The sequence below is a fragment of the Tasmannia lanceolata genome, unplaced genomic scaffold (genome assembly GCF_043159265.1).
Source record: "Tasmannia lanceolata isolate RefF3 unplaced genomic scaffold, GAP_Taslan_0.1 ptg000003l, whole genome shotgun sequence".
In the NCBI taxonomy this organism is placed as follows: Eukaryota; Viridiplantae; Streptophyta; class Magnoliopsida; order Canellales; family Winteraceae; genus Tasmannia; species Tasmannia lanceolata.
The window spans coordinates 3,169,339-3,191,751 of NW_027518680.1; the positions used below are offsets into that span (position 1 = coordinate 3,169,339).

Sequence of the window (22,413 nt, forward strand, 5' to 3'; positions counted from 1 at the left end):
AACCTCTGATTTGTGTAGTCTTTTCTCTTACAAATGAAATGTCCATTCGGGAATGAAACGATATCATAGGGTCACCTTGACCATTAGACTGCAAAAATTGCCTTTTACCATTGCTTTTTACTATTGATTGTAAAAGTGACTTTCTGCCTTGTCTTCTCTGACCAAATAATGTGAACACGAGATGGGTTCAATTAAGTCATCTTTAAGAAGATGGGCGCTGATCTCCCCCCCCACCCGATGGCTGGCTAACGTTAAACGTTGGGATTTAACGTATATGTCACTTTCCCACCATTTGACCGGTCTCTCTCTCCATACACACACAAGAACAGTTGGTGGGCCCATCTTTGAACAACGTAGACCCCGCTCATACCACACCATAAAATAATCCAAACCGTCCATTTGATGGGCCATAAACGTAAATAGGCTGCGTCCCAAAATATCATCTCCATAGGCTGATCTTAGCCCTCCGATCTAAATAGAAACTACATCTTATGCAACCTCTATAGAATGTAGGGTTGTGATCATCCTATGAAATGATTTTTGGGGCACAACCTATTTACATTGTGGCCCATCAAATAAATGGTTTGGATCATCCTGAGTTGGTCGTAAAGTAACATTAATAAGGACAACTCTTCAGTTATTGTCTCCCACCCAATTTGGATATATCTCATCAGTCATCACTACTATAAGAATCCCAGTCAAACTCCATGACTATTTTTAAATTAATGACAAAACACACCATCGGATGGCTACGGGATTTGGGGGGGTCACCCTCGAGCACTTGTGACCTGGTTTTCTCTACTTGGTTGTTGGTATCAAGTGGGTGTGAATTTAGAATTTAGAATTTAAAGAGAGCTGTATTTTTTAAATCCAGCACCGATTTTTCAACACCAAATGAGCACTTTTTTAATATAAAGGGTCAACGGGAAATAAATCCTTGAATTGTATAATGATATGGTTGTATTATGAATGTCTTGAATACCACCCAGACCAAGATGGCAATGAAAGGGTAGCACAAGGAACTTGTTCTTCTTCCATTATCCAGCTCTGAGATGGGTCTTCTTGCTTTTTTGCTGTTGTATCTTTCATGTCTACTTTCGTCTGCTTTGGCTTACCCATTATGCACTAACTCATGTGGGTTTCTCTTTATTGTTATTTTTTTTTGTCTCTTTCATTTCTTATGCTTTTATTGATTTTCTATTACTTGGCTACTTGATGGGTTTTTTTTTTTTTTTTCTTTTCTGAATAGGGGCACCCTATACTTTAAATTCTTCTTTGGCCTTCTGTCCTTACAATGGGACAGTCTGTTGTGATGCCAAGCAAGATTTGAGTTTGCAGAAAAAGTTTGGGGATATGAACATCTCTGATCCGGACTGTGCATCCCTCGTCAAAGCCATCCTTTGTGCGGTAATCCCCTCTTTCTTTTTCTTTTTTTGGTCTCCTGAAGGATGCCTCTGTCTATTCTTGAAATTTTTACTTTTTTAATGAGGAAATTTGAAATTTGGACTTTTTAATGAAGATTTGAAATTGGGTCTTTAAGTCTTTTTAATGCAAATTTGAAATTTGGACTCTCCAACCCTTACCGACCAAGAATTCGATTTCAATCTGACATTGAACTATTGGGCTTCTTTGTTTGATCCATGAGTTCTGTGTTGTCTATACTAGAAATTTGGATTTTTTTTAATGAAAGTTTGAAATTTGGATTCGCCAACCATTGCCGATCAAGAATTCGATTACAATCTGACATTGAAATATTCGGCTTCTTTGTTTGATCCATGAGTTCTTTGTTTAATCATGAACCTATCAAAATTATCAGAAACTTTCAAAGAAGGGTACACCGCCTACCACAATCCAGCATCTGCTTCTGATAGCACTTCTACTTACTTGAAATGGTGGTCTTCACTTCGGTTACTTGAAAAAAAAAAAGGCAATTAAATGCACTTGTATAGCCTAGGATTTCTAATTGTAGCCAACTAAAAACCCCAAAGTTGCATAACTGGATGCATGTAGATAACCTAAGCATCGGATTAAACAACTAAACCATTAAGAAGGAAACAAAGAAAGAGAAGAAAATGTTATAATTGATGGAAATTGATACTTATGAGGAAGAAGAAAGTAATTAAAGAGATAGAGAGAAAGAGAGAGAGGCAGTGTGGACAGCAATTTTTTTTTTCTTTTGTGTGTGAGCGTGCATGTAAAAAAAAAAAAAGAATTCTTTTTTTTTTCTAAAGGATTCAATTAGCCGACTCCAACTAGTTTGGGACAAAGGCTTTGTTGAGTTGAGTTGAGTTGTGCGCGCACATGTGTGTGGGGTGGGTGTGGGGTGTTCAAACCCTAGAATCACCCTTAATTCATTTTGTGGCTTAAGGGAAAAAAACCGTCCTTAATGTAAGTGGGCCCCACTCACACAAAGGTGCTCTTGTGTTTATCACTTAACCCTCCTAGTAAATATTAAAGCCAAAACTATTCATTTATAAGGCATGTTTGCGTGGGCCTATGGTCCTCCCATATCAGATACATAACCTTTGCACACTTTCAACATCCCCGCTGGTGCATGGATACCGTGCATGTCTAGCTTGCAAATAATACGTTGCAAATGTCCTCGCATAATGACTTTGGTAAGATTGTCTGCTAGTTGATCTTCTCAAAAAACATAATGAATTGTAAAATTTTTGGCCCCACCTTTTTACTGACAAAGTGACAGCCAACTTCAGTGTGTTTTGTTCACTCATGGAAACAAGATTTGAGATAATACATATTGTCGCTTGGTTGTCACAATGAAGTTTCATAGGTCTATCAACTATAACTCACATCTCTCCGAAAAGAGTTTTGAGCCACAAAGCTCCAAAGTAGTATGAGCTACCTGTATTTAGCCTTATCACTAGACCTCGTAACCATAACCTATTTCTTGCTCCTCCATGTGGCAAGATTATCTCCAACGAAGGTGCAATAGCCACTAATAGATCAATGATCAGTGCCATAGTGTTTCAAAATGTGGATGCGGGTCAAATGCGACCAGAGCAAATCCTAGTCGACTCTGCACAACACGGTCGAGTATGTAGTTGATGCAGCTAAGTACTCTGTTGTGGAGGGTGATTCACTCAATGTGATTCGGTGGTTAAGTAGGGCGGTGTTGCCTCCATGGAGATTCTATTCTATTTTTGATGAAATAGAGGATTTAATCTCGGGTTCGAGTATTGTGTTTAATCATGTGCGGAGGTCCGCTAATGGAGAGGCGGATGGTTTGGCTAGGGGTGGAGTTAGTCGTTCGGAATTGGAACGGTTTGATTTTCTCCCTCCGTGAGTATTATTTTGTAATTTTTCTTTCTTTTTCTTGTTTCCTGTATTCTCGGGTGTGGTCCATCTCGGTCCCCCCCTGTTCTTTTTATGATATTTTTCACCATTTCAAAAAAAAAAAAAGTACTCTGTTGGAGCGGTTATAACTCGAGAGAGTCAAGGGAGTTTTGACTGACTTTGTAGGGCAAAACGTGGACTCGGACAATAATGCAGCCAAGATAAAATGGTGTCAGCTCGGGGGAGTTCACGATGATGCGAGCAGGGGTGGTGCCAGGAATTTAAACTAAACTAGCTAAGCCACTAATTTTTTGGCCAAGGGATCAGTACTATAAAAGGGATTTTGCAAGTCATTGGGCGGCCATGGCCACCCCCATGCTATATGTGCCTCTGCCCCTGGATGCGAGGGAGTTTTTGAAACTATGGAGAACCAGATCAATCTGCATCCGCATATCTTTCCATTGTGCGGTGTCTCCCTTATGGCATATAAAACACCTTTTCTTGGTGTTCCCTTCAAATGCTCCAGGATCTTATGAATTACCTCCAAGCAGGTAGATCGAGTTGGGTGCATGAATCTGCTAACTACACTTACGGCGTATGCAATATCATGAAGAGTGATTGTGAGGTAAATAAGTTTTTCCTATCAATCTCTAATATGCTCCTAGATCTGTCTTCAACTCTCCTTGCTGATCATCTAGCTTATGACTTGGCTCCATAGGGCAATTCTGGTTTTGCCCCTAACTTTCTTGTTTCCTTCAGCAAGTCAAGAACATACTTTTGTTGAGATAAGAAGATGCCTTGTCTCAAGCTTGCTACCTCAATACCCAGAAAGTATTTTAGAGGACCAATATCCTTGATCTCAAATACTTTTCCAAGATAGTTTTTTAATTTCTAGATATCTCTATTGTTGTCACCACTTTTGACTATACCGTCTGCATACACTACCAAAATCATGGTGGTCCCTCTATCATTGTTAACAAAGACAGAATGACTTCCACAGCTTTGCTTGAACCTAATCTTCTCCTCAATGCTGAGCTAAACCTTTGAAACCATGCACAAGGAGATTGTTTTGAGGCCATATATTGCCTTAGCCTACACAGTTTTCCTGTCTCCCTTTTAGGCTGAAATTCAGGTGTAAGGTTTATGCAGATTGCAGACTTCCTCATGTAGGCCATTGTCAAGAAATGCATTCTTCACATCATGTAGATGAATATGTTTCCAGCTAAAGAAAAAATAAGGAATTTCCTTATGAAATGTCATGTCCATTGAAACATAACATTTCTTGCTATCTGGGGATTAGCACTTATATTCTTTCTGAGAATGAGATTATCCCATGAAGGTACATTTGATAGCTTGAGCTCTCAACTTATCCTTGCTCTGACCAAGAATATGAACAAATCAAGTGCAACCAAAAACTTTAGGTATGATAGGAAATAGGGAGGTTTGAGGCTTAAGAATTTGAAGTGGAGATTTCCCATTGAGGATTCACGAAGCTTACAGTTGATGGGGTAGGTAGGAGGCAGTAATAATGGCTTCATCCAAATGAGATTTTAGCACATTCATGCCTAGAAGTAAACATCTAGTGACTTCAAGTAAATGGTGATTTTTCCTCTCTACAACTCCATTTTATTGAGGAGTATAGGGACAATAACTTTGGAACTCAATACCATTCTCCCCAAGATAACTCTGGAGGTTGTGAGATGTATACTCACCTCCATTGCCCAAGGAAATAATTTAAGTATTGGTTTTACTTAATTTAATCATCTTATGAAAGATCTGAAAAATGGTAGAAACTTTATCTCTAGTCTTCATAAGATAAATCTAAGTGGTTCTTGAGCAATCATCAATGGAATATACAAAATAGCAATAGCCAAATATATAAACCGATAGGGACGACCCTCAAACATCAGAGTGCACGATATGAAATGGAATTAAACTTTTATCACTGTGAAAGGAGAATGAAGTTCAACAATGTTTAAATAACTGGCATGTCTCACATTGAAGAGTGGTTACGTTATTGGATTTAAAAAAAAGAAGGAAACAGATCCGCATATTAGGTAAAGAAATGTGACCGAGGTGATGGTGGCATAGTATTACCTGATCTTTATTTGTAACTGATTTCAAATGAAGAGCAACAGAAATAGACGGTCCTTGGGATCCAGGACATAGTTGCCACCACTTTCATGACTCCTCATTTTTAGGTCATGAAAGAGACTATCTCGAATCATCTTAGAGTTGGAAACGAAAGCTGCTCGTTCAGGTTGGGCCACAATACCTCGAATCATCTTAGAGTTGTGTCCGATGCTAGCTTCATCTATGATGTAGTTGTAGGTAGGTTCAAGTTGTGGAAGTATATCCTTCCCAAGAATTTGACCCCCCGTAAGGCCGTAACTCAAAATCATGATTCAATCCTGTTAAAAACTCAAAAATCCGTCTCTGCTCAACTTGTTTCTTCATGTTTTTTGAGCTCAATACGATAGGTTGGTAATGATCCAACTCCTCCCACTTACTTTTGAGAGTGGTATAATATTCTTCAACTATCATCTCCCGCTGGGTGAGATTTGCTGTGTCCTTATGAAGTTGATAGAATTTGGCAATGTCATACTTATGGGAGTATGTCTGTGCCACAGTACCCCACTTATCCTTTGATGTTCACAAGAAAAGAAGACTCCTGTTGATGTTAGGTTGCTTAGAATGTAGCATCCAATACGTAACAGTGCGTTTTTCAAACTCTGAATTCTCATAGTTGGGGTCATTTTTCTTAGGCTCAATGATCTTCCCATTGAGGTATCCTAACTTGGACATTTTCCAATGAACATTCTAGTAGATTGTGACCATTCAAGATAGTTAGAGATTTCCAATCTAACGGTGGTGGTTTGGACTTCAGGGTGGTCCATGTGACTCCTTCCGTGGGTCTAATTCGAACTTGAATGTGTCACGGAATTTCCCGATGATGTAGTTTCAGAAATTTTCTGTCTCTAAGTACTTCAGAAAAAGTATGCCAAAAAATTTCAGATTCAAAAAGCCAACATTTTTCCCCGTCTCGAACTGCAAGCAATAAAATTTGTGAGCAGTGATCAATATCATCAAAAGATGTATAAATTTATCCATAACCTTGTTAGTTTTATGCATAACTTGTCGATAATGCACTTGAGAAAAAACTTCCTGAATGTTTTATCTTTCTGATTGCAAGTTTGTTTCTTGTGTCTGTAAAAGTATCTGTGGATAGTCATCTGAAACCCTTCTGAGAGGTTGATTAGCCTTGATGTTAACATGAACACGAGGACAGTTATTGCCCTAATATGTTAGATACCCCAATCAAACCGTTAGTTTTATCATTGCATGCATTATGCTTATAGAAAACTATTCAACCCTATGATACTTTATTCTACTGTGGCATGCAGGAATGTGATAAGTTTTCAGCAGAGCTATTTACAATTGAATCACAGCCCCGGCCTGCTCCTGTTCTGTGCAACTCAACTGTTCCAGTAAACTCATCCAATAGTACGTTGAATGGATTTTGTGCGAAGGTTTGGGATACTTGCCAAAACATATATATTTTGAATTCTCCATTTGCACCTTCATTACAAGGAAGTGCTGGACTGGTTTCTAATTCTACTTCTTCCAAGCTCACTGATCACTGGCAGTCAGAAACTGACTTTTGTAAAGCATTTGGTGGGTCTTCTAGTAATGACTCGATATGTTTTGACGGAGAGCCAGTTTCCCTAAATAATACTCAAGTTCCGCCTCCTCCTAGCGGTATGTGCCTTGAGAAAATTGGGAATGGATCTTACCTTAACTTGGTTCCTCATCCCGATGGGTCTAATCGTATTTTCTTGTCTAACCAACCTGGTCAGATATTTTTGGCAACTGTTCCTGAAGAGGCATCGGGAGGAACTCTAGAGCTTGATGAGTCCAATCCCTTTCTGGATTTAACTGATGAAGTACATTTCGATACTCAGTTTGGACTAATGGGTCTAGCTTTCCATCCAGACTTTTTGCAAAATGGACGTTTTTTCGTTTCCTTCAATTGTGATAAGTCTGCCTCAGTGACCTGTTCTGGAAGATGTGCATGTAATTCAGATGTGGGCTGTGATCCGTCAAAGTTAGGTTCTGATAATGGTTCCCCGCCATGCCAATATCAAAGTGTTGTTGCAGAGTTCACTGTTAACAGTACCACATCAACGCCTTCCTCGGTATACATCCATATGCTTCCTCGAGAAACCGCTGACTAATCTTTCCAGCTATATTTCTTTAGCAGACTTTCTCATATAATATGTGACGACTCTCACCAGAGGATTTTTTATTTTTTTTAGCATTCTGCTAACATTTGGTCTTAATTTGTTTTCTAGGCAACAAGTTCCAATCCATCAGAAGTAAGAAGGATATTTACCATGGGCCTCCCATTTACAACTCATCATGCTGGGCAGATTCTTTTCGGACCTACTGATGGATACTTGTACTTTATGATGGGGGATGGTGGAAACAAAGGAGATCCTTATAATTTTGCCCAAAATAAAAAATCCTTGCTTGGAAAGATTATGCGGTTTGACATAGATAACATACCAAGTGAGTATCAAGACTGATAAGAATCTGTTAAGCGGAGTATCATTGTTTTATTATTATTATCAATATCTATTTCACTTTTGATCTCATGAATATTCAAATCATTATGCATTATTAGTTGAAGCTTATTTGAAATAATGAAATAGGGTGAGTTTACATAAATATTCAACCCTCGCTACCATTAGAAATTAATCAGGTCTAGTGGAAATTAATGAGGAGGGTGAGAGTTAACTTTTTCCTACATAAGGGGTTGTGGAAAAACTATTGGGGAAACACGGATAGACCGTAGCGGATAAATTTTTCCCCTTCTACCCGTGAATCAAAAAACTAGTCAAGAACAACAACCCACAGAGCACAAAATAGCAATCTACCAAGCACAAATCAAGAACGCAAGATTTAACGTGGAAAACCCTCTGGTGTGAAGGGGAAAACCACGGGACAAAATCCGAGAGAAATCCACTAAGGAAAGAGGAATACAAAGTCTTTCTTCTCAAGTTTTCCCAAAACTTGAGACAGACAACAAAAATAGAAGAATTACAATAAAATCTTGGAGGAAATATGGGTTACCTCACAAAACCCTTGAAAGAGAACGCTTTCCCACCTCAAAGAACCAAGCGTCAGAGATCTTCTTCTTCTCCAAGAACCACTTCAAAATCCTAGGTTTTGGCTTCTTTTTCCCTCTTCTTTCTTGCCCTTCAAAGACTTAAATCTCCAATAGATGACGAAACCCCTTTAGGATTTGCCCCCCCAAAGCAAAACTCTAGATAAACCAAGAGAAACTCTTTCCTTTTTCTCTTCTCTCTTCTCCTCTCTCATGCTTTTTTTTTTCCTGTTTGTTGCACACGTTGAAACCCACAACGCCCCACTCACGACTTTTATTTAAGAGACTTGCATGAGTGGGTGGGGCCTACTACATGGGGATGGACCCACAACAACAACCAGTACGGACTCACAACAACAACCAGTACTCCATAAACTTAAGCTGTTGGAGATGGTGTTATTTAATCTGTTATACTTTAACACACCCCCCTCACGTGTGGCCCCTCTTTTCAGGGTTGGCCTACACGTGACACATGTGGCCCCTCTTTTGGAGTATTCATTACATGTGGATTTCTTTATATCAGGGAGGTTACTTTGAACCCAATACCTTTTGCTCTGATACCATGTGAAACGACCAGTTACTCCAAAAGCTTAAGCTGTCGGAGATGGCGTTATTTAATCTGTTATACATAACAGGGGATGCAATTTCAGAAACATTTGTGGTTAGGATCATCCTAACCCTTCCATTTGTGGAGGGAAAATGGGCATATTTGTGGAGAAACAGTGTCTATCCATTTCCCCTCCACCTTTGGATGGGTTAGGATGATCCTGTGGACTTGATTTTTGGTACACACCCTATCTATGTAAGGGCCTTTCAAATGAATGCTTTGGATCACGCCAAAAATGTGGGCCCACATGAGTTTTTGACGCTCGAGCTCAGAAATAGTTTTCCCATCTATCTATCTATATATATATATATATATATATATATATATATATATATATATATATATATATATATATATATATATATATATTTGTGTGTATCTTATTACTGATTCTGCATGCATTGACTGTACTCATTGACATCGATGAATATTTCTCACTTTTATTTTATCAAGCAAGTACTAATGGATGCCTATTTAGTGTCCTAGCTTATCACTTTTATTTTCTAAACCATGTCTTTCCCTCCCTTGCCATGTATTTCCAGGTGCAGTGCAAATAAATAATCTTGGTATGTGGGGAAATTATTCAATTCCAAGAGATAATCCAGTTAATGAAGATAAAGAACTTCAGCCTGAAATCTGGGCCTTAGGACTCAGAAATCCATGGCGTTGCAGTTTTGATTCAGAAAGGCCATCCTACTTTTTCTGTGCAGATGTTGGCGAGGTTTTAATACTATTTCCCTTCTAATGCCCTTTCACATGTCTTAAGATATTGCTATGCTTATTTTTCTAGTGACTGGGCTTAGATTCTCAAAGCACAATCATAAATGGGATCCTTCTTGACAATTTGCATGAGTATGTTACTCCACCTTTTGCAATCTAATCCAATTTACAGTTCGAGGCTGTTTTTATGCCATTTCTTTGTGACACTTCGTTCAGTTTTATGTGGATTTTAGCATGAGAAGTAGAAATGTGAAGTATAATTTCCCGTTAAGCAAAACAAAAGGTCAACTCAATATAACAATTACCAGAGAAATAATTGGAGAAGTTGTAATTAGAGCACTGTATAAATCTTTAACTCAATATAAATATTTACCTAAAGAATAAGGTGATCACTACATAATAACTTCAACTACTCTTGAAGTGTTAGTTGAGATTGGACCTTTTCTACTTCAAGCGGAATCCATCCCTCAGAGGTCCTTTGAGTCTTGACAAAGCCCATGCATGAGGTCTCAATCATAGTTAGGCTACCATATGACGAACATGATCAAGGAACACATAGTCTAGGTCCTCTTGGATATCTTACTCATTAGAATGATCAAACATAATCCATTTGGAACCCATGAATCTTCTTGCAGCCAACTAATCCAGCATGTCTTGTGTCAAAACCATGCTTTTTTTTCTTGGAAAATGGAAATAACAAACCTAGATCGCTATCATCATCTAAATTCTGTCTCAGTAGCTTAGTTATTTCCGCTTTAGTTGTTTTGATTTCTTCAAAATGAAACATTCTCGTGTTCTTCTCGTTATAGTGTTCCAATCCCGTGTTCCAATCCCGTTATAGTGTTCCATTCTAGAAAAGATGCTACAAACTCGGAAAAAAGAGGAAACCTGTCACGCCCCAAGCCACTCACAAACATATTAATTTACAATCACAAGGCCTAGAGGTGTGACAACGCCACATACCTGTAAAGTTGCCTTCACAAGCATGCAACGCTAATGATAAAACAGAACCATGCTCAATCCATAATAAATTAAGATCCATAATTCTTAATCATTCATAACTATCCAACCAACATATGTCTAGTCTATTACATCAAATTCAGTCTCCTCTCATCCCAAATACTGAAATAAAATAAATCTATGTCTATCCAATGCCTACTAAAAGCAAATACTCACTAAATATGTAAATAAAGCAAATAACTGGAGCTTCCAGAAGTCTCCCGTTCCGCTCCAACCTCAAGTTGGAATCACTCCGCAGGATCTGAAACTGTTAAATAAGGGTGAGCTAAACGCGCTCATGTGAGATAATAAGAAACTACACTAACAGATATGGCTTCAAAGACAACAATAGTCAAATGGCAATAGGGCATTCAATGATAACAGTAATTGGTAGTTTAATGGGCATCAATTTCAGAAATAAGGCATCATTCAATTTCAATATTCGATATAGGTGTCAAATTCGATAAGTCAGAGTATCTTGAGACATCGATAGTGCTATGTTTATTGATTCGATATCTGTCCACTATATGAGAGTAATTACACTGGCCAATGGTATCTAAGTGCCAAAGGTATTATGCATTCCCCCAGTGGCTAAGGGTCTAGAAATAAACTAGCATCCTAAGAAAAACTGATTCGGTAATTCAAAAGGGTTAGGTATTCAATAGCATGTAGTTCAAAAAGGTTCATAATGAGTGTACAGTCTCAATCTATAAGGTATCATGGTTTTCAACATTCAATAGGATGCAATAATCAATAATCTGAATTTGGTTTTCAAACAGTAAGGCATGTGAACAATAAGAGTATTGTCAAAAGGGTTTGGGGTAACCCATCAGTATAGTCCCTTATTACTCACCTCGATTGAAGTTTGAAATCCTTTTCACAGGACACCTTGGTTACCTACAATCAATATTATGAACATTCTCCATGAGTTCCATTATTAATATCAGTCCTATTAGGCATATATACCTTTCCACTGACACAAGACACCCTTTGGTGTCCAATCGGAAAAAGACACGGTAACCCATCCTAGGGTTCTTTTTAGTATTTTAGAATTATCACTATTATAAAGTTTCCAAAGCTTCTTAAAACTATTTTTAACAGAAATAACACGTTTCCGGGATATCCGTAGAGTACAAGAGCGTTAAAACGGACAAGAAACGAATAAGTTATGAATTTCCAAAGTGTTCACAAATTCCTGCGTTTGGACTAGGGCTGCAACTCGAGCCGGGTTTTACCCGACCCGCATCGACCCGACCCGAAAAAGCCGGGGTTGGGTTCAGGTTTCATGGGTTTCGGGTCGAGCCGGGTTGAGCATTCAAAAGCCCGCATGAATCTCGGGTCAAGCCGGGTTTGAAGGGGCCCGACCCGACCCGACCCGACCCGAGTTACATAAGTTATAGTATGTACATTTTTTTCTATTGTTAGTTAAAAGTTAAAAGTGAAAACCCACACACCTTCTGTTATTGTATGTGAGTGTAATTTCTGCTTCTATTAGTTGAGTTGATTCAAGTGTTTGATTCAGCATTGTTTGATTGTAATTACAACATTGTTTGATTATAGCATTGTTTGATTCAAGTGTAATGTGAGTGTAATTACATCATTGTTTGATTCAAGTGTACTGTGAGTGTAATTTCTACTTCTATGAGTTGAGTTGCCTTGCCAAACAAGAATTTTCCTTAAAAAATTGCGTCAACGTGAAAAAACCCGACCCGACCCGACCCGACCCGAGATTTATCATGGGTAGGGCCGGGTTTGGGAATCGTGGCTTTTCCGAAAAAAAACCCGACCCGACCCGACCCGAGATATTTCTCGGGTAGGGTTGGGTTCTCCAAAACCCGACCTGCCCGACCCGAGTTGCAGCCCTAGTCTGGATGCCTCCTTCGGACACCTCTGAGATTTTCCAGAAAAAACCCCTCTTGCGTTCCTGTGTTCAGACACCCACTCAAAATCTTCGGACGCCCGACGGTCGGAAGTCTGGACAATTCTTCGGACTTCCTCATACACAGACTGGGTTTTTTCGAAATTCAAGATTCGTCCCCGATTTTTCCAAAACTTCTATAGGTCATAACTTTCCCGTTTTAGCTCCAATTCGCTCGAGGTCGGATCCGTTGGATTCGTATCGATGAGAGGAATCCATCTAATCCAATTTCACGCTATAAAATCCTCAGATCTAGTTACCAAAATTAATCTAAGCTTAAGTCCAAAACTAAATTCTTAGGGTTCTATACACGTTCTTAATCTCTTAGGGACCTATAGATTCATCATTTAGATTATCGTATATCATCCCGACATCTTAATCTTATTTTCAATCCTTCAATTTCTTGTTTTAGTTTTCTTTAATTACACCTACGAATTATAAACGTGGGTTTAATTTCTTACCTCGATTCGCGTCTCCGATTTCTTGGCCTCGATCTTCGCCTCCTTCGATTTGCTTCTCTCTCTCTCTTCTACGGCTGCAGAAACGATTAGGGTTGGAGTTATGTTCTTCAGAACCCTAAAGGATGTATTATAGTTTTCTACTAAAAGTCCTAACCCTAATGGGTTTTCAAAAGACAAAAACACCCTCCCCTTTCAAAGGGGCACGAAATTTGGAGTAAGGGTATTTTGGGCCTCAAAATTTTGGGTGTTCACAAAACCATCACATCAACCAAATTTAACAAATAGACACATTTAAATGTTTAAAACATCTATCAAATGTGTCTAGCCATGAAATGAGCCTAATTAATATCGCAAGTCAATTGAGTTTCACTCACAATAAAAAATTATGAAATAGTTATAGAACCTGAACTTACATAACCAAATTCCAGATTTAATTATTGTAGAACATTAATTAGTTCCAAGTATGAAATAGTTCATAAATGTTATCAAATTTGAAGTCTCTTAGAAGCCTCATTCTCCCATTCCTCCTACTTTGGCCACTCCCACTCCCACTCCCACTCATCCTCATCAACATCTCCACCACCAACACCACCACCACCTTGAGCCTCATCATCGATGTCCTCGTACTCTCCCCCGTTGGTAGCAACAACACTAGGTTGTTCCACAAATTGCCAACCTAACTCGTTTTTGTTGAGAACAACATCTTTCTCATCTACCCAATCCTACATAACATCGATGCACTCTAGGATGTTGAGGTCTGTACTTTGATCTCCTCTTTATATCTCTATTACTATATAATACAAATTCTAATTATAATATTATATCTCTTTGTGGGTCACTTCACAATCATACAGCCATGGCCTACCTAATAACAAGTGAGAGTCATTCATATACACCACATCACACCATGCTTGATCTTTGTATCTTCTATGTATAGAAATATGAACCAAACATTGTTGTGTCACGGCTACCTCACTACCCTTCTTCAAACATGCCAACTTATAGTTGCCACGGTGCCAGGATGTTTCTTAGTTTGGTGACTGCCTCCTCAAAAACCACATTCTTGCATGAGCCACTGTCAATTACCTTTGACATACTTTTTCCCCAATCGTGCAAGTAGTATGGAATATATTATTGCAAAGCTAGTCAACGCCAAATTCGTCTTTCAGCATCAGAAACACTTTCCTGGCCCAAGTGCTTCCCCTACATCACTATAGAATATCTCCTCCTCAACATCATCATCATAGGCATCAAACACTGCTGGTGCATAGTATTCCACTAAGGCACCCACATCTTTGTTAAACAACCAAATACTCCAAAAGCTTAAGCCGTTGAAGATGGCGTTATTTAAACTTTTATACTTTAACACTCCCCCTCACATGTGCCCCCTCTTTTTAGGGTTGGCCTACACATTGCACATGTGGCCCCTCTTTTGGGTTGGCCATTACACGTGGATTTTTAATATCAAGGAGTTTTGAACTTAAGACCTTTGCTCTGATAACATGTTAAACAACCAATTACTCCAAAAGCTTAAGTCATTGGAGATGGTGTTATTTAATCTTGTATACTTTAACAACAATAAGCATTTCGCCCCCTCTCGGCCACTTTTCCTGCATTCATTAGCCCGATGCCACATCTCCCCACACTTAATGCATCTTTAGGCCGAAAGCACTTTCATGAAAAAAAATATATTTATCCATACATTGAGCAATGAAGGCCACAGGAAGGTTAATTAAAGACAGTAATTGCTGTATCACACTTAAGCATAAACCTTCTAAACAGGGCTGATAGATGCACATAACTTGCTTTCTAGGCTACATCCGTCACACTATTTGTTCTGTGGCCTCTCAACATCACCACACTGACAAAAAATCATGCACAATTATTTTGAATTTAGATATTTCTACTTAGGTATTTGCTAGGCAATTTCACAAAAAGCCATTTCATGACTCACTTTTGCAGGAGAGAATGGCCGTCTATTCTCTCCTACAAAAGTGAGTTGTGAAATGGCTTTCCGGGAAATTGCCTCACAAATCCCTTCTAATCATATAAGGTATAATAAGTTAATGGGAACTGGTATTGACACTCCTATTATATGTACGCATTTAGCACCATGGAAGTGTCTTATTTGATTTGCTTTTAATTTTTTTTTACATATAGGATGGCATGGATGTGGTGCCTAATTTTTGGGTGTCTATACCAGCACCGTAAGAATAATACAGTTTTAATACAGTACAACATCTAGATTCAGTTGAGCCATACATTCATGTACTCCAACAATGGACCAAAAGCATCGTTCTTGTCTTATTATTATTCCTTATGTCATACATTTACTCATGAACAATATCAGATATTCATTTCTTCTGTTATCGTGTTCCAACTGCATCCATAATGTTTTATCATATTCAAACATATACAGTATTACACTTGCTTCTGTGTTGATGGTGACTATACCAATTGATTTGAACACTTTGTTTGTCATGCTGTTACGAATTTTTCCCATTCTCATTTAGAGTTGAAATTTACGGTTGACGAACTATTGTTATTTGAAATGCCAAGTACTTCTGAAGTTTATGGTCATTAGAGTTTGTAGGACACATATGAAGAGGTGGATATAATCTTAAAGGGTGGAAACTATGGATGGCGTGTTTACGAGGGCTATAATCTCTTCACTCCTTTGGAATCTCCTGGAGGAAATACGGCTCCTGGATCCATAAATGCCATTTTCCCGATAATGGGATACTATCACTCGACCGTGAATCCAAAAGAAGGATCTTCCTCAATCACTGGTGGTTATGTTTATCGCTCTACGACTGATCCATGCATGACCGGAAGGTGAGCGGAGTTCCATTAAATCAGAACACCAGTTCGAGTCGTATGAAAACTTAAGAATTCTCATGCCTATATATGATTGATTGGTTTTGAACTGGCCTGACTTAAAATCTGTTTTGCGTATGGAACTCCAGGTACTTGTATGGAGATTTGTATGGAAGTTATATATGGTCTGGTATAGAAAACCCCCCAGACAGTGGAAATTTCAGCAGCGCTATGATTCCTTTCAGTTGCACTCAAAACTCTCCGATACCATGTAGTTCCATAGCTGGAAGTCCTCTCCCCGCTTTGGGCTACGTGTTCTCTTTTGGGGAGGACAACAGAAAGGATGTTTATCTTTTAACAAGCAGTGGTGTATATAGAATTGTCCCTCCAAGTCGCTGCAATTACACTTGCTCTTTGGAAAACATCTCGGCTAGTGGGACTCCATCTCCCATACCTTCCCCATCATCTGCATGGCCAATGAAAGACTTGCAAAAGGAATGGTTGCTCTTTTTCTCTCCCATCCTAATTCTATTGTGTTTTGGCTTGTAAGCTCTTTGAGAGATCGGGCTTTCTACATGTTGTGTCGGTTCGATAAATGTTTGGAAAAGTTTCAACTGTAAGAGAAATGGGCAGCAAAGAAACACATGCAATCGTCACTCTCGATACCAGAGTATGCTTTTTTTGTATCTTGGACTTGGTGGCTAGCAAGCATTTAGCAGAGTTTATGGAGTGCTTGAGTGGAATTCTGAGGATTTATGGAGTGTGTATAATTCTGAGGATACTCTGTACAAGTGAAGAATCAACAAGGCCATTGGATTATCTACATTCCTAGAGAGGGAAGTATTGTTTTAGTACCAAGTTTTTTTTTTTTTTTTTTTTGGGACTCTCACATAGTATTTTTGTTTGTTATCTATGTGCAATTTGTCTTTCTTACCTCCCTAGACATGGTAGTTATTATAGGACTAGTCTCTCAATTCTTAGACTATGAGCCTATGGTTAACCATTTATTTTACATTTCCAATATCCCAATTCCTAAGTTGATTTATTTTAAAGGACTGCTTAGTTTCCCTAGGACAGTGTCAAATAAGTTACTCCAAGAGGAGACAATGGGACCCACTTGTGTTCAGCAGGGTATCCATGATACATGGTTGAGTCCCATAATTTCACAGGTGGGAAGCTTGTGGAGTGCTGATTTGGTTCTTGGAGTAGCTAATTGGAGCCCTCTTTACGCCTTAATGATATAGCAATGGAGTCCAATGATAACATGTGAGACTTTAAAATTTGTGAGACCTGATTTTACGCTGTAAAATATGTCACCTGATTTGGGTGTAAAAAATGTGTTGTATTTTTTTTTTTTTATAAACTTTTGAAAATTTTACGAGATAAAGTGACGTAAAATTCATTTGTACATACGAGATAAAGGGATATAAAATTCATTCTCAAATTGAAAGAAACACTATCAATTTGAGGTGGAACTTAAAATTTGTTCAATATTAGGCTGACAACAATTCGGCTGTAAAAGAGAGGTAAAATGGTAGTGGGGGAAGAGGGGTATGTCGAACAATTCGGCTGGTTTGAATTGAAACAAGACAAAGTGGAGGTGCGGATATCAATATTAGGGGTGAAAATGAATAAAATAGGAAAGGGGTGCCATAATAACGTTTAAGGAAAGAGGTGCAAAAATCAATTTCTAGACGGGAGGATCTCGATTTTATGATATCAAGGGCTATCGCTTTCATAGGGTCACTCTTTTTTAGCCGACACATTTCCTCTTAGTTTCCGTAGAACTAAATTGTTGACTTTCGTAACCCTTCATTCTCATTTTAAGTCGCCTCATACATTTCTTTGAGTGGGACTCACCTGAAGGTTGATTGTTGAGAGTGACCTGTTGGTCCATGTTACATGCTTAATAGGCCGTAACGCAAATAAACAAAATCGAAAGAGAGAAGAGGAAGAAAGAGGTTGATTCAAGGCAACCGGACCTCCTAACGGCTCGATTCGAGAAGAGCCAGTCCAACTCTTGCATTGCCATGTTTTGATCTTAAGACAAACTCCAATGATAAATCTGATATGAAGTTGTGTTAGGATCCTTAATGGTACCCTAACGTGTTCCACCAATTACAAGGGCGCCCCCATGGGTCCATCTAAAGAAAGTGTATTTATTAGGGTACAGAAATTTGTGAAAATGGCATTGACAAATAAAAAAATAAAGTGCCAATGAATGTACACCCACAAGGTGTACCAATAGGGCCGCCCTTGTAATTGGTTTTTTGCAAGGGCGCCCTTCAGTCTATCATTCCTCCGTATTTAGAGGTCTAAAATGATTTCAAGTTTCTACATTAATGGTTTCTGCGACTACACATGTGATGTGCAGATTCTCTAGATTGCAGGCCATCTTTAATTCTTTATCATCAGTACGAATGAAAGTGGGTGGAAATATCATTTCCTTTACCAATATATCACCAGATGTGTTGGTTATATTTCATGGGCGCTTGGTTTTCCTCAATCCTCACCAAAGGAGAACCCGTTGCTGCTAGATTTCTTAATTTCCCTATTGGTAAGAACTTTGAATTGGTACGTCCTTTAACCTTGCTAGGCAAAAGGTATTGAAAAAAAATATGGAAAATGGCATTTTTACACGGCACATTCTGCCTATTTCTTGACCTGTCTTTTCGGAATAAAGCGAAGTCTTGCCGCACAATTCCGCTTAGCAGTCTTTATAGAATGGAAATTGAAAAGAGTTGAAGAATGCCGTTTAATTTTGAGTCTAATAATTGGTTTTGGACTACAGGGCCTTAGAGATGCGCAGCCACGACAGCCTTAGGATCATGGTTTTAAATTTCGGTTTTGGTTCGGTGAAATCCGAAATTTCGGACTTACCAAATTTCGGCCGAAATAAATTTAGCTAAATTCAAATTTTGTTTAAATAATATTGTATTTTCCGAAATTTTGGCCGATATTTGGTAATGAATAAAATATCCCCTTTTTTGGTGTACCGGATTTCGACTGAAATTTCATAATTTCGGTTGAAATTTTGGTTTCGGTGAATTCCGAAATACATACCGAAACCTAGATTTAAAACCATGCTTAGGAATTAGGATATACAGAACCATGTAGGGAACTAATAAATTCACTCACCTTGTTTATTAATGGCACTCCCTCTTTACTTCTATACTAGATTATTTTATAGGTTTAGTTTTGCCATTTTAAGGAAACAAAAAGCCAAAAAAGAGAGGGGAAAATATCAGTTCTACCCTCGGTTACCATATCATTATTCTTACTTCACTATCAGCTGCAATTCTAATGAGCTGTTGAACCAATGTGTGCGCTTAAAATTTAGGTATGCAACTTAGCCCACGTTGGGTAGGGTTAAGGCCAATCCTAGCCCAACCCGAGATAGCATTACCTCAACCTTAACCTACAATCCGAACCTCGGGTCGAGGATGGTCAGCCCTAAACCAACAAGTGTTTAAATCTCGCAATCCTAAACCTGACCAATTTTTACCAAATCAGGTATGTTGAGACGGGTTCGGTTCAGGTTAGTCTAGGGCAGAAATAGAAATAAAACAAGAAAAAAACAATAAATTAAAATTAGAGGACCGAGGTTAGGCTCGGATCCCCAAGGCCTCAACCCTAACCCAATCTGAAATTATATCTGTTGACTTTTTCCAACCCAACCCAAGAAAATGCCAACCAAAACACGAGCTGAAATTGAGACCTGCCCAAGTTACACCCCTATTAAAAATATGAGGCTTGCTAGGAAAACGGATCCTGTGCTGTAAAAAAAACACAGGATCCTCTATGGTGACACCTGTGTATAAAATAAAAGAAGCGGGTACGTATCTCAAGAAAAGCAAAAAAGAAGTATTTCCCTAAAAATAAAGAAAGGGAAATGATATTTGCCCTTCTGACGAATAAAATCCCCCTTAACGTAAGTTTTAAAGGCAAAGAAAATCATTAAAGAGGGTGAATTTATCCTCAAGCGGTGAACCATTCTCACAGAAACCGTTAGGGGGGGTGGGGGTATCATTTCCCTAAGAAATTGAGTGGAAGTGACCTAAATAAGGGTTGACAATAGCAATAGCAGTAGATAAGAGGGTGTTTGGTCAACCGTCTTTCAGCCCTTCGGTTTATTAAGGTGAGCCAATTTAATAGGTGACCTAAATAAGGGTTGACGATAGCCAATTTAAAATGACCTAAACAACTAATTTTATCTAGGGAATTGGTTGAAACTTAAAAATTTAGGCGTTTCTTATCATGTCAGTCTTGCTTTGCTGTTACTTTCTTTACTAAGTAACATTGTATATGGCAAACTGACATGGGTGTCATGGCTTATTTAAAGGGTGTCTATACCAGCCCCAATCTAACATGATGCAAAAGTAAAAAATAAAAGTATCTACATCATACAAATAGGGTTTTTCTACAAGATGCGCCTTATTATTATGTACCTAAACTACTACTTAGTCCCTATTTAAAATAAATTTTCACACAACTAAATACTTTTTTTTTTTTTTTTAAATTGACAAATATATTCATACCAGCAAAATTTACAATGGGACCAGTAGTCACACCAGATTTACATATACAAGTCACTACTTTATATGCAACATTTCACTCTAAGCATCCATGTCTTACCAATAGTTAGTATCTTTTGTTCCCTATCCTTATTGTAAGAATAAGATTGCATGAAAAGAACCGCCTAAAGTTGTTCTTCCTCTCCTATTCTCTTCTTTTGTCTTCAACAACATCTATCGTAGTAAGTTGTGGTGATGAGAAGCTTCTCGTAAGGCCACAGGGACGAGGCCGGATGTTTACAGCAAACCTGGTGATCCAACGGTTGTCATCCGCAATCCCCACGATCCGTGTGTAGTTTCCCAAGCTCTCACATCTCCACAATCAGTGGTGCGGCCGATGTTAACCATAGGATCATTGGGTTTGTATTAGGATTACTTAAAAAGAAATATGTTTGTCCTTAGAGTGGATTAGATAGAGATTTTGGGAGGGAGTTTGATAGGGAGAGATCTTTTGGTTTGTGTAGGGATAAGAAGTTAGGAGAAATCTATAAATACTGGACGTATGTAAGTGTACAATTTATCTTTTATTGAATAAAATTCTTTTTATCTTCCCTTGTGGGTTAAATATTTTTCTCCTTATCCTTGTGGATTCAAGGTCGTTTCTACCTAGGGCGAGATGGTGTTTTGCCCTTCACAAGCTTCCACCCCGTTGGCTCTACGAAAACGATGCGGAGATGTATAAGCACGAGGTGACCAGGTGGGAGGACTTGGCTTTCAACAAGCTTCCAAGTCCCAGTACAACAATGTGGGCCTACCCCATTTGTTTGTACTTTCTTAGAAAGAGTTATTTGCAGGAAAAAGACAAACTAAGGGAGTGGAAATGCTGGGAAAGGCCGTGGAAATACCATTTCCGTCATAGAGTTTCACCTAGTCACGAGTCACGACTAAGTGACCCACCCATAAATCAGTCTTCCAGTCTTTAGCCAAGGGTTGAGATTAATCACATCCCTTCACAAAAAGAATGGAAGTCTGATTTGTAGTGAAACAACCCCTTTACCTGATGCTATTTGTATTTATAGTTTGTTTGGGACCATGGTGAGAACAACTAAGCAGTGGAGGGTCCCCATTGAGACATATGTTACATATAGGGCGTTGATATTGTAGAACATTACGAGGCGATCCACATGTCGGATGCCGAATGGACATCCCATTCATAAGATAAAAGGACTACAAAAATCAATGGTTTCTTCTTGGCAGAACCTTAAACAATACTTGATGGATCATGGGCTTATGATCATCTAATCAAGGTGTTCTCAATTGCATTTGGCCCAGCATATGGTCATGGCACAACGGGTCAAGAAAGAGTGTAGGAGCCACGATCTTTCACACTAAAATGTGAAAATCTACATTAATCAAGGGTTAAGATTTTCCATTTTTTCAATGATGATCTATCAACAGAGTGGACCCAATGAATGAATGGTTAGGATTATTGAAAAATTGCCTCCAGCTATAGTATTGGTCACCCTTATTTTTCTTGGAAAAAAAAAATGACTTGGATCAAAAGTCATCTGCTGGTTTTGGTGGGTCTCTTCTTAGATGAAGGGCCCAGATCATGGTTTCATAAATTGGGTAGGTCCAAATCAAGCTTATCCATTCTTCTCCTTCCCATCCTCCCCTTCCCCTATTTTTCTCAATTCTGTCAACGTGCTTCACATCAGTAAGACTCTAACCCACGTCAACCTGTATTCGAGCGTGTCTTTGACGACGATCATTCCAACTTCCAAGATACCGATCTCACCAATAAAATAACACCAAAGAAACGTATAAAGATTGTGGGGGGTGCCAAAAAGTAAAAAGAGGGGGTTGAATAAAATAGAGAAAGAGAGAAAAAATAAAGTCCTCCACAGCTAACAATA

The 22,413-nt window shown here is 38.6% G+C and overlaps 1 protein-coding gene across 1 annotated transcript; it reads left to right on the top strand.

Moving 5' to 3' along the window:
* Positions 1-760: 760 nt before the first annotated feature.
* LOC143847898 (HIPL1 protein-like) lies at positions 761-16,806 on the top strand. The gene is made up of 7 exons (XM_077356688.1): positions 761-1,134; positions 1,250-1,407; positions 6,699-7,490; positions 7,647-7,863; positions 9,611-9,789; positions 15,760-16,001; positions 16,133-16,806. The coding sequence occupies exons 1-7, from the start codon at positions 1,053-1,055 to the stop codon at positions 16,530-16,532; spliced, it is 2,070 nt and encodes a 689-aa protein (XP_077212803.1). The 5' UTR covers positions 761-1,052; the 3' UTR covers positions 16,533-16,806.
* The last annotated feature ends 5,607 nt before the right edge of the window (positions 16,807-22,413 follow it).

Coding starts and splice junctions, on each gene's coding strand:
- LOC143847898 (XM_077356688.1), top strand. CDS start 1,053: ATGGGTCTTCTTGCTTTTTTGCTGTTGTATCTTTCATGTCTACTTTCG. Junction 7,491..7,646: donor CCACATCAACGCCTTCCTCG/GTATACATCCAT, acceptor TTTGTTTTCTAG/GCAACAAGTTCCAATCCATC. Junction 9,790..15,759: donor TCTGTGCAGATGTTGGCGAG/GTTTTAATACTA, acceptor TAGAGTTTGTAG/GACACATATGAAGAGGTGGA.